Source organism: Salmo trutta, chromosome 26 (assembly GCF_901001165.1).
Source record: "Salmo trutta chromosome 26, fSalTru1.1, whole genome shotgun sequence".
Taxonomy (NCBI): domain Eukaryota; kingdom Metazoa; phylum Chordata; class Actinopteri; order Salmoniformes; family Salmonidae; genus Salmo; species Salmo trutta.
In genome coordinates, this window is record NC_042982.1 from 16,785,581 (window position 1) to 16,804,716 (window position 19,136).

Below are 19,136 nucleotides of genomic sequence, written 5' to 3' on the forward strand. Positions count from 1 at the left end.
AAAGTAGAGAGTTTGGCTCATAAGGGGAGGAGAAAGGTGTAGAAAAAGTGTGTAGTGAGGGAAAGTTCACCTTTTTTTCTGTTTCTCATTTAGTTCATTTGATAGTTATCTTAATACTTTATCTAATTAACTGTCTTTAACAAGATCGGCGTACCTGTAAACGCCATGGCAATAAAGCATATGACTTTTTGAAAGAGAGAGAGCAAGAGAAGGAGGAGATCGAGGAGACAAAGTAGGAGCATGTGGAGTGTGTCAGGCAGAAAGAGAGAGAGAGACAGAGAGAGACACAGAGAGAGAGAGACAGAGAGAGAGAGAGAGAGAGAGAGAGAGAGAGAGAGAGAGAGAGAGAGAGAGAGAGGAGGAGCCCAGCCCAGTTGCCTGGGGAGAAAACTGCTCTGCCGTTGCTGACTCAGGACTCTCTTTGTTTCACTGCGCTCTCTCTCTCCCTCTCTAGTGTGTAACCCCCTCCACATCTGCTGTTTTTCCACGCAGCTCTCCTCTCCCTTTCTTTCCCCCTGTCCAACTCTTGCAGCCTGCCCTCTCACTTTTACAGTGACATTTTCGCCATCTGCATTGCGCTAACCATCATAGCTAATGTGATGAAAACAGATAAAGCAGAAAAGACTAATAAATCTACAATCGTTTTCTCTGCCCTTTTCATGCTCCACTAAGAGCGCTTCAGGACTCAAACAAGCGTTTAGTTTAGAGGCCTTTTATATCGCTCCAGCGGCAGGGAGCGTTTCCAGGCCAGCCGTTGGCCAGAGGCTGGCAGCCAAGCAGGGCACACTGGAGTGGTACAGCCTGGATAATAGAAACTGATACTTCATAGAAAGGAAGGGAGACACACTGATCCCAGCCTTACAAAGTCTAAGTGAGAGAAAGAAGGACAAGATAGATAAAACTAAGGAAATATGAGTGGTGGGATAAGACGTCAGTTAGGAGAAAGACAGAGGCCATGGCAAATAGACAAGAGAAAAGAGAGCGACCCAGGGGCGGGGATGACGAATCAAAAAATGTGGATTGATAGCAGCCTTATATAAAAACTGAAAAAGAGAGATGCTGCTTATAAACAGGGAAAGGTGACCGGGGACAAAAATATGGTTAAACAGTACAAATACGACCTAAACAAGTAAAGTGACAAAGTGGAGGAGCAATTCAGCGGGTTGGACACAAGGCGAATGTGGCAGAGGCTCCTAACTATCACGGATTGAGAGAAGAAAAGCCAGTCACATCACGATCACCAACGCCAACCTACCGGAGGAGTTAAACACCTTTTTGTCACAATTCGAGCACAATGACACTGGGCTGCCGAAGAGAGCCCCCAATGACAACATGGGCTACACATGTAAGTCATTCAAACGTGTTAACCCTCAAGGCTGCCGGCCCAGGAAGCATCCCTAGCCGTGCCCTCAGAGCATGTGCAGACCAGTTGGCTGTTGTGTTCTCTGACATTTTCAACCTCTCCCTAGCTCCGGTTGCTATGCCCACCTGGGGAAAGAAACTGGACGACTACCAACCAGTAGCACTCACTTCCGTCAACATGAAGTGCTTTGAGAGGCTAGTCAAAGAACATATCACCGCCTCCCTCCCCGACACACTTGACCCTCTTTCACCTATTGCCCTGACAGATCCACAGACGACGCAATCGCCATTGCACTGCACACTGCCCTCACCCACCTGGACAAAAGGAATACATATGTGAGGATGCTGTTCATCGACTACAGCTCGGCCTACAATAACATAGTGCCCTATAAACTCAATACAAAGCTCACGGCCCTGGGTCTGAATGTCTCCCTATGCAACTCGGTCCTGGACTTCCTGACGGGCCGCTCCCATGTTGTGACGGTACGCAACATTACCTCCTTGACACTGATTCTCAACAAGGGGGCCCCACAAGGGTGCGTCCTTAGTCCCCTCCTGTATTCCCTGTATACCCACGATTGCATGGCCTCACACAGTTCCAACGCCATCATCAAGTTCGCTGACGACACAACAGTAGTAGGTCTGATTACCAACAACAAGGCACTCTGATACCGTGGTGCCAGGTAAACAATCTCCCCCTTAATGTTAGCAAAACAAATATTGTGATTGTGGACATCAGGAGGAACCAGGCTGGACACCCACATCCTCCTCAACAGGGCCGCCGCGGAGACGGTCAATAACTTCAAATTCCTCAGCGTACACATCTCAGAGAAAATGAAATGGTCTAACCACACAGACAATGTGGTGAAGGCACGACAGCGACTCTTCACCCTCAGGATGCAGAAGAAATCTGGCCTGTCCCGAGGGCCCTCACAGTGATCTACGGGAGCACCATCGAGAGCATACTGTCGGGCTGCGTCACAGCCTGGTACGGAAATTTCACCACCACGGACCGCAAGGCTGTTCAGAGGGTGATACGCACAGCCAAACGCACCATTGGGTGCACACTGCCTGCCTTACAGGACACCTACAACACCAGGTGTCTCAGGAAGGCAAAGAAGATCATCAGGGACTCCCAGCCACCAAAGCCATGCCCTGTTCTCCCCACTTCAATTACTCAGATGTGGGCAGTACAGGAGCATCATGGCAAAAACAGCAAGACTTTCTACCCTCAGACCATCAAGCTGCTGAATAGCCACCACTAGTCATCTACCTTATTCCCCTCTCCCCCCTACTACTTCCCATATGGACATTCCCCCCCCCCAACAGTCACTTACCTGACATGCTGCTCCCCCTATGACTTTTACCCTGTCCCCACCCCAATGACATTCATCACTGTTGCAGTTGTTAATATGAATATTATATATTTTATATAATAATCATTTGTATTGTTTTTATTTCACTCCCCACACCCCTTCAATGGTCATGCTGCTCCCCCTATGGACCCCCCCCCCAGCAGTCTTTACTCTGCCTCCACCCCAAAGATATGTATTTATTCATCACTGCTACAGTTATGATGTATATAGTAATATTTATACTTCTATACATTGTTTTATTACCATTTACATCATTGTATTTCACTTAGTGCTGCATGTTGGAGCCTAAGATGTTCACAGTACCCAGTAATCACACCTGCAACCCTGTACATGTGACTATTAAACACTGAATCTGAGGAGAGTGAGAGAGAGAGAGCAGGATGGGACTGAGGTCAGACCAGACTGACCTCATAGGATTCTCCACATGTTACACTAAAAAAACGCTCCTACAATGTTTCCAAACGCTATCAGAAGCCATTGTATGGAGTGTTTTCTGCGTAGCTATGTGAGCCAACACACTGACATTAGAGCAGGCAGAAGAATCACAGCTGGAGACGATAAATCATTAAATCAACAATTGCATTGATTCGGGACATTTTGCGTGTCGCGCAAAATAATATCTGCATTACACCAGATACCACTGGTTTTACACTCAATCATGACCCCTCCCCTTCAGAACAACGCTGCAATTGTCAGCTATACATTTGACACACAATTTATGACGACTTATCTCCTATGGCTGTGTGAGTGGGGCAGGCAGATGTTATGGGAGTGGAGAGGGAGCCTCAGACTTTCCACTTCCAATGTGTGTGTGTGTGTGTGTGTGTGTGTGTCGGGTGGTAGGAAACCCAGCGCAGATTTAGAACACATTTCTGACTTCATGTCATAGCGCTGTTTCATATGAGGTCAAATAGATGGGCAAATAGCAGCTTTAAGAAGCCATCAGCCGCTCCTGATTAAGTATAGGCTTTCTATAGCAGGACAGCCATTGTACACTGGTTTTGGCTAATTAGTGGAGTGAAGGGTTCCTGGTTCCTGGACTGGGCCACGTCTTCAGTCCAAACCACATCGCGGGAACAGCAGGTATTAATAGCCCAATGATCGTTCTGGACATATCAATTAAGGCCTGAAACAAGACCCAACATGGGACAGAACGCGGCGTCTGGCGTGCGTGTGTTTGGTTTTCAGTAAGCTGGAGTGGGGGTTTCTGTTTGGAAGAGTCTGCAGACGTCTTCATGGTAGAGAGGAAAGTTGAAGACAGAAAAACAACCTACCATCTTACCGTGATGTCATAGCATCCACAGGAGCATCAGACTGTATTTGTTATTCTGACAAATTAGTCGAACACACACACACTAACAGGGTCTACGATAGTGTCTGTGTACCGCTCTGCAGACGAGAGAGAAAGGGGGAGAGAGAGAGAGAAAGGGGGGGAAGGCAAGGCAAGAGAAAGACAGAGAGGGAAGGAGAGAGGGCACAATGAGTCACACTTGTTAGTGAGTGTCACAGTGTCAGGGATCGTGACAGAGTCCAGACGCTAGACACCAGCTGCAGTGCCTCGTAAATAGACTGTTGTCTCGCAGGCCCATTGGAGTGCATGCACGGATGCACGCACGCACGCACACACACTTATCCACAGACACACTCACTTCTTGTGCTCAAATCCAGTAAAAAAAGTGACAGTGTATTGCTTTGTGCTTAATAGAGAATCTAAGATCTGCCATGCCTAAAGAGGAGAGGGGCTGGGGATAAGCCCCTAACAGTTTCTCTCTTATTCAAGTCAATAGAGAGACATATATCAAGATAATCAACAATCCATCAACAACAAAAAAACATGAGAAAAAGTGATCAGTGAAAAGGTGATCAAGATCAAGGGCTGACGTTGAGACTAGCCTCAACATGTGTGTCTGTATCTGTGCATCTTTGTTAATGTGTGCCTCAGTATCTGTGTGTGTGTGTGTGTGTGTGTGTGTGTGTGTGTGTGTGTGTGTGTGTGTGTGTGTGTGTAATGGGGTATTCCCCCTCCTCCCAGCCCTGTGATAATGAGGAGGGTAATGCACTTCATCTGTCCATGGAGGGAGAGAGAGAGTGAAAGAGAGAGAGAAAAAAAGTGACAGAGAGATAGATAGAGAGAAGGAGAGAAGCCCTGCTGGAGGTTAGGGGTTAAACGTGCTTGGCCGTTCCTGCTGAGGCAGCGCTCTGTAAAGTGCAAGGTTTCATTGTACCAGATACAGAATGAAACTCCTGCCCATTAGTCACGGTAGTAACAGTAAAGATTCCTCACTGTGCTTAACTCCTTCTGCACCGCAGCCCAACGACAGCCCAGATACAGGCAGGGATGCAACAGTTACCCTGCACGTACTGGAACACAGCATACACACCAAATGTGCATGAGAATGAAAGCAAGGGCCGCTGGGAACACAGGGTCAGATTCATCAACTTATCAAGGAGCAGTTACGAAGTGACTTTTGAGTGGCCTTCTCCTTCTCTCCTCTCTTTGTTTCTCTTCTTCCTCAATCTTCTTCTCCCTGGTGTTGCGCAACCCTCCCACGGCGGGCCAGGGCCAGGCTACAGTATACATCACACTCTCCCTCTGTAGCCTGGGAGGAGGTGAAGGCAAACAGACCCTCACCCCAGTTAGAGTTACTGTACGCGTCATCAGAGAGAGAGAGAGCGCCACAGTCAACCCCACCACAAGACACAGAGTGGCGCAATGACAAACAATGGAACAGACCCACAACGTAAACAAACTCACAACACAGAGACACGATTGTCATTGTGAAGAAAGGTGATTTAGGTTCATTATTTGACACAATTACACCCGCTCAGAGTTTGTGGTCTCGGTAGTCCAAATAATCTTATTGGATTTGTGTACTCCAAAACAATTTTAAAGTCAAGCAAAATTTACAGTGTGAAAAGATACTGCTTATTAATGTACTCTTGCTGCTAACTTGTTTCTAACTCGTAATCCCCAAAAGCTAGTAATAGGCTTGAATGGAATAGCGTCCTACTGAGGGTTCAACTCAGAAGAACAAGATGGCTTCCTTCCTCTCCACATCTACTTTCCTTCATCCACACTGATCTGTAACAACTAGACAAGTGAAAGCTAATACCCTTGAATACACACATGCATGCACAAACTCAAATACACAGTGTTTACAAGCACACACACAACCTCTTTCATAACCCCGGTGTTGTGTAGACATCTGCGTTGGCTCAGTTTCTCTCCAGACCATTTGTTTTGGTGAAAAAAAAGTGCCATTTGATTCTAATTAGATCAAAATGTAGCATGAAATGAGTGGTGATCAGTGCAGAGGACCAGAGCCCTGTGCTGTTTGTTTTCATTAGGCCACGTCTCATAGAGCAATACACTGACATTTCTATTCTAACTAAACAAGAAATCCAGCTAAGATATATTGTTTCTGGCCATACATTGAAGAATAATAAAACGTTATATTTTACCTTTATTTAACTAGGCAAGTCAGTTAAGAACAAATTCTTATTCTCAATGACGGCAGAACCACAGATTCTGGGGATTTGATCTTGCAACCTTTCGGTTATAAGTCCAACGCTCTAACCACTAGGCTACCTGGGCTACATACCATCCATCACTCGCTCATTACAAGTCCACTTACCATCAACAGCACTATCAGCACCAGCTATTAATACTGACATGTGACAGAGACTAGTGAGTGAGGTGTACAGAGAGACTCACACCATGTATTCACCATCTACTTCCACACACTAGGGAAGAGATGGAGGACCTCTTACAGAACCAGGTTTGTCACACTGAAACACACACAGTGACAGTACACAGAGGTGTGTGAGGGGTTGGCAGTGGACGTGTGGTGGGGGGAGGGGAGCCCTTACCCCGGTCTTGTCACAGAGGTGTGTGAGGGGTTGGCAGTGGACGTGTGGTGGGGGGAGGGGAGCCCTTACCCCGGTCTTGTCACAGAGGTGTGTGAGGGGTTGGCAGTGGACGTGTGGTGGGGGAGGGGAGCCCTTACCCCGGTCTTGTCACAGAGGCGCAGGGTGTTGAAGGAGCCCACGGCGAACACCTCCCCATCCGGAGACCAGGACACCGAGGTCACAGGGTAGTCATGTGACGAGGACGTGTATAGCAGACGACCATAGCTGTCCCACACCTGAGAGAGGGGGAAGGAGGGAGATGACAGGAGGGAGATGACAGGAAGGAGGGGGAGAGAGCGAGAGAGAGGTGGGAGAAGGAACAGGGTCAATTACACAGTATTGCGACTGCGTGATACACACGTTATAACACAGGTCATCATTTTTGGATCACTGGACACACTTGACCTTGTATTTACAGTCCTCTCCACTTGACAGTATCAGGTCATTCACAGAGTTCCAGTCCACCTTCAGAATGATCCCATCATGGGCCTTCCACTGGGGAGAGGAAGGGAGCGAGTGACAAGGAAGAGAGGAGGGAGCAGAGAAAGAGCAGATGTTTATGCGAGAGCAGTGATATTCTCCATACCCAACCAATAAATTCAAGATCACACCTCAGTTAACCAGTCCCAGGCACTTTCCCCACACCTGAGAGACAGAGGGAAGGAAAGAGAGGAAAGGAAAGAGGGGGGGGGGGGGGGGGGTGCAGGTCCATATCGATATACTACACGCTGGGCTGAAGGCTAATATGACTCCGAGTTTTTTTTGCCAAGGACAAGCAGGAGAAGACTGCATGAAGACAAGACAAAGCAAATACAGGGAGAGCGTTCTTATCTTAAGGAGCCTAGTAGACAAGAAGAGAGAGAGAGCTATAGGTCGAGCGAGGTGCTCTCTCTGACAGCCTCCAAGTCTGCTCTGTGTTAATGTAATAGCTTGGACTTGGCTCTAATTGGAAACAGGGCAGAGCCTTCACAGGTCGCCAAGGGTACGAGATCACACACACGACCCCGTCAGAGACCCCATTACATCTCTGTTAAAACACACACACTAACATTAGCCAAGTGACTTACTGACACATCCTGATGTGTTGCTTATTGTTCAGCATGCCGAATGAGACTGGGAAAAATCGTCAGAATAGTTTCCCCTTCAAAAAAGTAAGGAATGGTTGGACAGTCACACTTACAGTGCATTCAGAAAGTATTCAGACCTGACTTCTTCCACATTGTTACGCTACAGCCTTATTCGAAAACTGATGAAATCATTTCCCCCCCTCCATCTACACAGTACCCCATAATGGCAAAGCGAAAACAGTTTTTTTGTCTTTTTTGCAAATGTATTAAAACTAAAAAACAGAAATACCTTATTTACACAAGTATTCAGATCCTTTGCTATGAGACTCGAAATTGAGCTCAGGTGCATCCTGTTTCCATTGATCATCCTTTAGATGTTTCTACAACTTGACTGGAGTCCACCTGAGGTACATTCAATTGATTGGACATGATTTGGAAAGGCACACACCTGTCTAGATAAGGTCCCACACTTGACAGTGCATATCAGATCAAAAAACAGGTCATGAGGTCGAAGGAATTGTCCGTAGAGCTCCAAGACAGGATTGCGTCGAGGCAGAGACCTGGGGAAGGGTACCAAAAATTGTCTGCAGCATTGAAGGCCTTCATCATTCTTAAATGGAAGAAGTTTGGAACCACCAAGACTCTTCCTAGAGCTGGCTGCCCAGCCAAACTGAGCAATCGGGGGAGAAGGGCCTTGGTCAGGGAGGTGAACAAGAACAGGATGGTCACTCTGACAGAGTTCCAGAGTTCCTCTGTGGAGATGGGAGAACCTTCTAGAAGGACAACCATCTCTGCAGCACTCCACCAATCAGGCCTTTATGGTAGTGGCCAGAGGGAAGCCATTCCTCAGTAAAAGGAACATAACAGCCCACTTGGAGTTTGCCAAAAGGCACCTAAAGGACTCTCAGACCATGAGAAACAAGATTCTCTGGTCTGATGAAACCAAGATTGAACTCTTTGGCCTGAACGCCAAGCATCACGTCTGGAGGAAACCTGGCACCATCCCTACGGTGAAACATGGTGGTGGCAGCATCATGCTGTGGGGATGTTTTTCAGCGGCAAGGACTGGGAGACTAGTCAGGATAGAGGGAAAGATGAACAGAGCAAAGTACAGAGAGATCCTTGATGAAAACCTGCTCAGACTGGGGTGAAGGTTCACCTTCCAACAGTACAACGACCCTAAGCACACAGCCAAGACAACGCAAAAGTGACTTCGGGACAAGTTTCTGAACCTCTCTGGAGAGACCTGATAAAAGCTGTGCAGCGAAGCAGGATTTGCAGAGAAGAATGGGAGAAACTCCTCAAATACAGGTGTGCCAAGCTTGTAGCATCATATCCAAGAAGACTCGAGGCTGTAATCGCTGCCAAAGGTGCTTCAACAAAGTACTGAGTAAAGGGTCTGAATACTTATGTAAATGTGAATATTTATTTTTTAATACATTTTCAAAAAAATCTAAAAACCTGTTTTTGCTTTGTCATTATGGGGTATTGTGTCTAGATTGATGAGGGAAAAAAAAGTTACCTTTATTTAACGAGGCAAGTCAGTTAAGAACCAGTTCTTATTTACAATGACGGCCTAGGAACAGTGGGTTAACTGCCTTGTTCAGGGGCACAACGACAGATTTTTACCTTGTCATCTCGGGGATTCGATCCAGCAACCTTTCAGTAACTGGCCCAACGCTCTAACCACTAGGCAACCAGACGCCCCAATTTAATCAATTTTAGAATTAGAACGTAACAAAATGTGGAAAAAGTCAAAGGGTCTGAATACTTTCTGAATGCACTGTAGGTCAATACTCATGAGATGTATCGACCAACAGATAACCAGAGGCACGTGCCATAAAAGGAGGACGAGAGGAGGAGTCAATTCAGTCATTGTCTCCTTTCTCCTCCTGCCATGTGAAGGTTATCACTACAACTCCTGATCTCCACCCCCCCACCTCCCCAAACCCCTCTCTCTCCCACGGCTCTGTCTCTCCCAAAGGGAGCAGGGGGATGGGGTGAGGGGGTTTGGGGGGGTTGTAGGGCTCACAGAGTTGTGCAGGGGGTTTCTCCATACACTGCCAGCTGTTGCTCTGCTCAGGGGGAGGGAGGAGGTGGGGGGGAGGGGGTGCACACTAAACCCTCTGGTGTTTACTCAGGGTCCCAGGCACAATTCAGTGCCAAAAACAATAAACAAATGTACATGAACAAGAAAAATACTCACTGGAGTGCGAGGTCTTCAAACCCCATACACACTCACAGTACCTGTAGGAGCTTGGCGCTAGGTTGCAGGGGCTTGATTATCAGCAGTCTGCCTGACGTGTACAGGATCCTATCAGAGTCCGGGCCCCAGGCCACTGAGTACACAGGAGACCCTGAGAGAGAGACACACACACACACACACACACACACACACACACAGCAGGAGGTGAGGAATCACACTGCTTAACAATGTCCATGTGTTATTGTCCATAAAACAATAACCTTTATAATACTATTTTCATAACACATCCATTAATTAATATCAGAAAATTATGAAAACTGAAACTTGTTTAAGGCCGTTTCACAGTTGCATCTCCTTCTCAGACAGCGTGACATAAAATAAAGTAATTCTGTCAGTAGAAGATCCACTCGTTAGTTGACTCTGGTTTCATCAGAGCATTGATTAGCTATCACACAGTTTACCTCGAGGCAGTCCTTATCAAAGAGGGAGAAGTGCGTGGTGTTCCTTACAAACACAAAGACGGAGACACTGCAGCAGCTGGAGGAGATTGCATTTCTAATTTCCACACCACAGCAGTGTCATATTTACTCTTAAGGTTCACCTCGTACAGCCTGTAGGAATGGGATTTTGCGTGCAAAGCTTGCTGGAATCCTGCAGACCTGGCTGTGTATCACACCAAGACAGCTGAGTGTTAAGAGAAACCTGCCTAAACCGTGTGTGTGTGTGTGTGAGAGAGAGAGGCAGGCTGACATTTAACCCTGCTCCAGGTGCTTGTGGTTTCTCAAATGCCAAGAGGTCACATGATCGCGGGCTGACAATGAGAGACGGCTGAGACGAGTTCCCTCTGCCCTCCTCCTCCTCCACCGCCCCCTCCTCCTCTTCTACACCCGTCCTCTCCTTCCTCGCTCTTCCTCCCCCACACAAATGGGACACGGTTACATCATCGCACTCAAGACTCACAACAACGGCTCCCAGCTGTACCCGTGACTCCTGCAGTGTGTGTGTGTGTGCGCGCATGTGTGCATAAGGGGGCGCAGCACCTGCACAGATGCATCTGCAGTGTGGATGATGTGTCCACACCTGTTAGGAGACACCACCAGTTCCTCCATGCGCTCTACAAATCTGTACGTGCAACAGCGGCTGTGCAGCTCACTCCCTCTCAAGCCTGTCCAGTCAATGCCATGGTTCACAACAACACAGACAGACACATTAAATAGAGGACTGAGGGAGAATGTGCATCGTGTGGCGAAACTGCTCCTGCCTCTGCCCAGTTTTCTATGGAAGCAAAGAGCCCATTCATTCGGGAGAATGCATCCATGTCATCCGGATGGCCAGGTTTTACCATCAACGGAAACATTTTTTGGGGGCCACTTCTGAGAAGATATTTCAAAATGGCACAATGAATCAATTAATAAGTAAACCATCTGTATGCGAGTACTGGTTAGAGAAATGGATCATTAGGAGTCTTTTTTTATGGATTTTAATAAAACTCCACTCCAATAAACCTTTGAAACTTTACGGTGCCTTTAATAAAAATGGAACTGGAGCACTGGCTGCATTTTCAACTGTATCCAGCAGCATTATACCCTAATAGTCCAACACACACACACACACACACACTTCTCTCCGTCTGCCAGATTGTCATCTTAAATCCTCCATGGTTGTCATCTTAAATCATCTGGCTGGACTAAACACTGTTAACACAAAGGCCATCTTTCAGATCATCGCACCGGCATCGTTTACAGCAGTTTTAAATACACACAGACAGACACACTGTACGCACACACACTGTAAAGACACTGTACACACACACAGAAATCCCAACTGTGGAAGTAAATGTGAAAGCCTAAAAATGGTCAGAACATGAGGCATATCCTGTAGTGCTTCAAACTGTACTAGTCTTTCTATATGTACTGTGACGACATTATCTAGGTTACTATATAAGCACCATTCTCAGAGCTGTCTAATGGCAGCGCATCATGCTCTGCTTGGCCTCAACCAAAAGCTCAGTTTAAGTGGAGAAACTTTTGTGACACGGCACAGAGAGGGCTACCTGAATACACATGAACAGTATTGTACCCCTCTGTGACAAGACTCTCTCTTTTCATCAAATCCCTTTCGCTCTCTCTCTACATACCTCTCTCTTGCTCTCTCTCTTTCATCCAGTGAGGTGCCCTAAAAAGCAGAAGGGGCCTTAATGAACACTGCGGTCTGTGTGTGAGACTTTAATTGGTGGCTGTGTGTTGCCTTATGTTTACAAAATCTCTGCCAGCGCCGTCTCTCTCTCTGTAACTCACGTGGCTGTGTTCATGGGTTTGACCTCATTACAACTGTCCCTGGCCTGGCCCAAGCCCCAGCAGGTCCTCTGACTGGGCACAGAGTGTGAGAGAGACCTACAGACGGCTTGAAAAAGCACCAGGCTGACACACTCACCCCCTATGATTAACACAGTGCATCCTCATTCACACATGGGTAGTGAATTTTTTTTCCTTGAGTCAAGCCGAAGTCGGTAGCCGAAGTCCACACCCCTTCGTTGGTGATTGGTCAACAGTAGGGATTCTTCAATTATATGTTCGTTGTCATTCAACGAGAGACGACTCGTTTTCATGCACATTTTTTCAATTGAGATATACTGCCACAAACATCTTAGTTAGATGTAAAATTGTGCGAATAAAATCTTGGCATATACAGTACCAGTGAAAAGTTTGGACACACCTACTTATTCAAGGGTTTTTCTTTATTTGTACTATTTTCTACATTGTAAAATAATAGTGAAGACATCAAAACTATGAAATAACATATATAGAATTATGTAGTAACCAAAAAAAGTGTTAAACAAATCAAAATACATTTTGTGTTTGAGATTCTTCAAAGTAGCCACCCTTTGCCTTGATGACAGCTTTGCACACTCCTGGCATTTGCTCAATCAGCTTCACCTGGAATGTTTTTCCAACAGTCTTGAAGGAGTTTCCACATATATTTTGATTTGTTTAACACTATTTTGGTTACTACATGATTCCATATGTGCTATTTCATAGTTTTGAGGTCTTCACTATTATTCCACAATGTAGAAAATAGTAAAATAAAGAAAAACTGGAATGAGTAGGTGTGTCCAAACTTTTGACTGGTACTGCACATAAAAATGAATTACAGATTTATTGAGGAAGTGTACACTGGCTATGACATCTCAAGAAGGACTAACAGAACTATTGCCGAATGTTGTCGTTTTTCAAGTGAAGGTCTTTTAAGGGAGTATGTGAGCACACTTGATCGGTTCAGCTAAGCGCCAGTCTAACAGAAGCATGCTGACGACACTGGGCTGGAAAATTACCGCACACATACACCTCTTCACACAGAGAGAGTGCAATGTTGTCGCTACACCGTGGAGCAACTGCACCACAAAAACTACAGGGCCCCATTCTGACAAAACAGGAAATTGTTAAAAAGGGACAATATTGGTGGCTGCATTTGTTTCAAAACAAAGTGTGGCTATGCACTGCGAGTCTGCTGCGCAAATTCGTTTTCAAATAGAGTAAGTGCTGAGCTGAGTGGTTGAAAGAATAGTTTGAAACATTTTACCTTGCTGGGCCAAGGTGGACCTCAGCATGCCACTCTTAGACCAGATCTTGATCTGTCCGTCCTCCCCAGCTGAGGAAACAACATCAACAATCTGAGTTACAACCTACGGCAGTTGTAACAAACTTGTTATTGAGCAGCGTATTACATTTTCTTGTGTGTGTTTATTACCCTGTGTCCCCCTCACCTGTGATGAGAGCGGTCCCGTCGTAGTTCCACCTCCCGGCTAATACAGCTCCTTTGTGGGCCTCCACACTCTTCTCAATACGGCCCATCTTAGAGGCCAGGTGGAACTTGCCTACAGACAGACAACAGAACAGACAGGTTGAAGACAGGTACAGTCCATTAGATATGAAGGAAATATACTGTATAAACTGTCTCTCCAGTTCTAAATCTCACTTGAGAGGCAACAAACATTCAAAAAGCACAATAAAAGCATAACACATGATGTCAGGAGAGTTCATAAATACAAAGAATATAGGCACTTGGCCACACACAGAAACAAACAAATAGAGATAAACATAAAGAACTGTAAACAATGGTGTCAGGTTCTCATACATAATGTATTTTGCTCCACTGTCCTGGTTGGTAGCAACCTCTTGAAGACATGTCTTACACAAAACGGAAGAATGAAAGCGATGTCTCTCTGCTGCTTAAATTAAACAGTTTCCTATCTGCTAGAGACGGGAAGCGATCAGGCATGGAGACAGTTATCAAAGACACTAGCCTACCATATACTTTGTGGCGGTGCGTATTAAAAAATACAGAATGTTCTATGTAATTTCTGGTTGGCTAAAACTGCAAATCAGCATGATGCTTCTCTCTCCAGTTTCTATATTTGGATGTCCTAAGAAATGTGAATGTCGCAGACCCAGAAAACCAGGTAGTGTGTATACGACCATGGCTGCTGTATTAAAGGACGCTCAGAATAAAAACAGGCTTTTAAAAATGTCATTTCTATTAAAGACCTGACTGTTAAACGCCACATTCAAACTGCTCACAGAATTTGCTCTGTCTGTCAGTACTACGAACCAAACCCATTTTTGACATATCGCCTCAGAGGCCCACGCAGCAAATGAGGTTGGAGAAAGCCACAAAAGTTACTATAGATTTTCCCCACACACCAAAGCTATACATCTGTGGTTTCTATTTAACCATTTCATAGCCATGTGAAATTTCACTGACATTAAAAACAGAAACCAGAAAAATGTGCCGTTACAAGCTGCAGTGGACTATTGTGCAATCCCCCCCTCCCCTCCCCAAAAAATGTTGAGGTTGCTGTGTGTTAGGATATAGAACTGGTACATTTAAAACATAAACACTGCCTCTCCATAAAGGAAACCAAAGACTTGTTCTAAAAAGCAGTCAATTGTGATAATATTACCTATATGATGACTATAATCATTATGTACCAGAAAAACAGATGCAAACGTTTTCATGACTACATGGTCTGCCAGGGAAAATTGCTGCTTCAGTTTGTGGGTGTGTTTATGCAACCCTACACTGCCATTAACATTGTGACCACACGTTGCCTGCCATCGCCGTACATCTCCACTCTGTGTGTTTAGAGCTGATATAGACACAAGAGAACAACAGAGCCCTGTGCTATGAATCAGGTTTGAGGAGTTAGCGAGGTAACTTCTGTCAACTCTTAAGTTCAACTCGGGATAACCGGTACCACGAAAGTGGCTCACCTTTTAGACTGGTAAATTTCTATGACAACGAATCCTTCAGAACTATCCTGCTCCAGGCAGGCTAACTCCAGGCTAACTCCATTTACCCTGAATGATGTGTCTGAGCCTTGAATTGAAGACCAATTAAATCAGATACCATCTCTCTCACAAAGATTGTGACGGCGTCCTCTTCATTTGAGGAAGACGACTGATTAAATGTTATTCATCCCCCCAAAAAATGTATATTAACTGAAACTAAAGTACCTATCACATTACACATTTAGTAGACAGCATTAGCTTTCCAAACTACATTTTTCACGTGATAGTATTTTGACATTTGAAACGCAAACTAACAGCCATTGCTATTGTACCAATGAGTTTAACAGTCAAATTGCCAGGGTTAGAGGTTCCAAAACCTTTCTATGGATTATAAGTATATAGCCACAACACAAGCTGTTCCACAGACAGAAGAAGCGACAGGAGTCGGAAAAAGGTGCTTGTTCATTGATAAGCACAACAAATACGGCATTAACGATAAGTAATAAAATAAAGATGGCACTTCAAAAAGCCTATTTCACACAAAAGCCTGCTGGATTTGCAAGATATATTTTCTTTCTTTTCGGCACAAATGAAAATGTGGCACCGACTTGGCCATGGATTGATGTTTCAGCATTGCCTCAATGAAGAGCTCGGCATTCAACTAGCCACGTGCAACATGCATGTGCAGTTACACGCCTGCTACAGTAAGCGGCAGGCAGACAGGCAATATCTACGGTTGTGGTACGAATGAAGCCTGACCTAGAATGTGCAGCTAACGGAAGCTCGCTTCATAGTATACCACTCTGGTCAATGAGAGACATTTCACACAGACCATGCAGTTATGTACCTTGGGACTCATATCCTCTATCACCTACCTAATTCAATATCAATCTGTCTTGTTGAATAATGTGAGAAACTACCATTGCTTTAAAATGCAACATTTATTTTCTATGTTAGCGGTGCCAAAAGCGCGTTTCAGATAGCGCTTTTAGGTTTGAAAAGTGCTTCATAAATAAAGTTATCGAAACGTATTATCAAAGCCTGTTACGAGAAAAGCTCTTATTATTCCTCATCATTATTGGGCCCTTTGGTGACTTGCCATCAGTGCTGGTGAGCACAAAGATCTCAGCCTGGGCCTGCTTCTTGCCTCCCACCGTCTTGGGGAACCAGTGCAGGTCGATGGGGAAGAGGTCCTCCTGCAGCTTCACCACCAGGCTGGTCTCACTGGTCAGCAGGTTCCATCTCAGGATCTGGTGGTCCTCACTGCATGAGTACAGCTCGTCTGCAGTGGTCCAGCCCACACAGCTCACAAGCTCTTTATGTGTCCAGGTGTTAAGGAGGACAATGGTTAGGTGGAAATAGATCAGTGGTTGCTGCAAAATATCTAAATTACTTGAACCAGGTGTGTTAGCGTTAAACTGGAACAAACGTTCTCACACCCTGTAGCCTAACTCTCTGGGTTCAGGATTGGTGACCGCAACAGACTCAAACACAGTGGTTGCTTTTCAGGTGAATTAATCAACACAGATCCGGTATTCACCTTTCTTTGTATTTAGGTAGGGGAGATCCACACACAGGTCTGATAGCAATTAGCATATAAAAACATTTTCACCTACATACAGGTTGCAATAAGCATGCCTTTCGTAAGGTGCCAGGCAGACCTGGGTTATCTGTGCTTGATTGAGCTTAGCGGGCTTAATGGACCATTCAAATAGTCCCAAAACTGCAAACCCAGCCCATCTGCCACTCCGGACAGGCTAGAGCAAACACTCAAAATATTTAAAAGTTTACAAATAGTATTTGAACCCAGGTCTGGTGGTGCAAGGTGCACTGAATATCATATTTGTCTCAGGCGGCCATGGCTTTGGTCCATGACATTAGAGCGAGTTGGAGGAACGGGCACTAACCCCCTAGACCAGAGCAAAGGAGGCCTAGTATGTTATTAGAGGCACAACTTCATAATAGATTTTTCATTAATTATTGCTGACTGTCCATATTTTTTTTAACAGAAAAAACTAACAATCAGGTCAAAGCACTGTTGTAGTATCTTTCTATCTTTCACACAATTGAAAAGGATATGTTTTGGTTCCTTGAGTAATGATGTCTTTAATCTCATTGTGGTGGCTAATGTGAAGTCTTCAGAAAATAGGTACTAGGCACTCACTGTAAACAGAAGGGTTGTCATCGACCATTCAAATTGGAAATAACAGTTAGTTACCAAACAGACTGTATTAGCTTGCTATACAATTAGCAAAGAGAGTAGCTAAGTAGCTAGCTATTCATAGCTAACGGTACTCAGTGTGCTAGTAACACTGGCTGATCAAAAATAAAAATAAAACACAGTTAGCTAAAGTATGCCTGCATATGTTTTATTTGGAGTGCAGAAGCCATATCGCTAGCAATGACATTAGTGTATAGCAACTACTAGGTCGTTGATAGTTACTGACTAGCTGCTACGCTAGCTCAATTAGCTACCTCTAGTCAAACAAGCGTCCGTCGTTGCTACGGTACCTTCACTGTAGCTAACGTGCTGAGTCTTCACGGTTATCACACTTGATAGCAGACAACTAATCATGTCCAGTTGCCATAGTAGCTCCACCGCTAATAGTTAATGCATAAAGGGTTATATATTCCTCAACAACTATACTAATCGACAAAACCAGAAAAATAGACTAATAGCTATGCAGCTAGCAAGCAATTGTCTGGAACGTAAGCAGAGATACTCATTTTCTAATTTCGCTGACGTACCAGGGCTGTGTGAGTTACTATCGCGAGAGTTCCTTGGAAACAAACTCTAGAGACCTCTAGAGATTCTAACACTTACGTTGCTAAATCTTGATGTCATGTTACAAAGGAATCATTTGTTGAAGTATTGTTTAATACTTGTTTCTGATTGACTTGAAGGGCATTCTAGAGCGTGCATTGTTTCCCTATAATGGACGGTATAATTCAATGGCTATGAAATGAATTCTTACATATTCTACGGGTGCGTTCGTAAATTGCCTCTAGTGTGTCTGAGTGCGTTCTGAGCGTTGTCAGATTGTCCGTTCGTAAATTCAAAGCGTTGGCCGAGGAGTAGGGTTGATCCGAGAGTTCTGATCTCACAACGGCAGTCAAGCGCCCAAGCCAACTGGCTAAAGTTGACTAGCTTGCAAGCTACTTCCAGACACAAATGAGAGAACACCTCACTCTGGCCACATTACTTGCCCTAGCAGGGCTAGTTAGGCTGTTTTCACGTTATCTAGAGCGTTAGTGACTGTAACTGCTACTAGCAACAATTTAATTCATTTTTGGGCCAACATTTACTGACACCTGTCATATTCAACCGGTGTTGCACGTTCGTAAATTATTCAGTTATTCTGAGCTCTGGCACACAAACGAGATTGCTCTGAAATCCGAGTAGATAACCAAAATACATTTACGAATGTTTGAATTTTACGAATGTTTTCAAAATAGCAAGCTAGAACTGATGATTTGGTTAGCTGAACTAGCAAGTCTGTGTTAAATTATATCCGTGGTATAATAAAATCGGGGCTTTAACTCTCTTATGGGTTCTCTGGAAAATAATGTAACTCCGTGGAAGGTCAGTGCCACTTCGCTATTGCTTCGTGGCACACACCTTCCACCTAGTGCATTATTTTCCATAGAACGCATAGCCCCTTGTTTATTACCCTTTACATATTTTCGACTATTCAACCAATACAATCCAAATACAAAAGAATAAATTTACCAGTAGTGTAAACAACACCCTTCCGTCGTCACTAGGCAACAGTGCCTAAACGTCACGGGCGCGTTCTATTTTAAAAAATTATTTTATGAAAATATCCCAAATCATTACCAAAATATTACTTATCTTCATAATGTTAACTTAATGCAAAAACCTGTTTTAAGTTTAAGTTCATGGTTGCTCAAAACTAGACTTGGCATC

At 44.8% G+C, this 19,136-nt stretch overlaps 1 protein-coding gene across 3 annotated transcripts in view; it reads right to left on the reverse strand.

Moving 5' to 3' along the window:
• Window positions 1–18,955, reverse strand: part of ift80 (intraflagellar transport 80 homolog (Chlamydomonas)) — a 68,715-nt gene extending 49,760 nt beyond the window's left edge. The window contains exons 1-8 of one of the 3 annotated variants that reach the window (XM_029715006.1): window positions 17,720–17,963; window positions 17,288–17,371; window positions 16,308–16,529; window positions 13,684–13,794; window positions 13,500–13,568; window positions 9,962–10,071; window positions 7,053–7,142; window positions 6,746–6,883 (exon numbers count right to left, since the gene is read on the reverse strand). In XM_029715006.1, coding sequence (XP_029570866.1) covers window positions 6,746–6,883; window positions 7,053–7,142; window positions 9,962–10,071; window positions 13,500–13,568; window positions 13,684–13,794; window positions 16,308–16,529; window positions 17,288–17,324 — 777 coding nt within the window. In that variant the 5' untranslated portion in view covers window positions 17,325–17,371; window positions 17,720–17,963. Of the gene's footprint in view, window positions 1–6,745; window positions 6,884–7,052; window positions 7,143–9,961; window positions 10,072–13,499; window positions 13,569–13,683; window positions 13,795–16,307; window positions 16,530–17,287; window positions 17,372–17,683; window positions 17,964–18,938 lie in introns of those variants that run through there. The other 2 variants (XM_029715007.1, XM_029715008.1) reach the window with 2 other exon arrangements.
• Window positions 18,956–19,136: the final 181 nt, after the last annotated feature.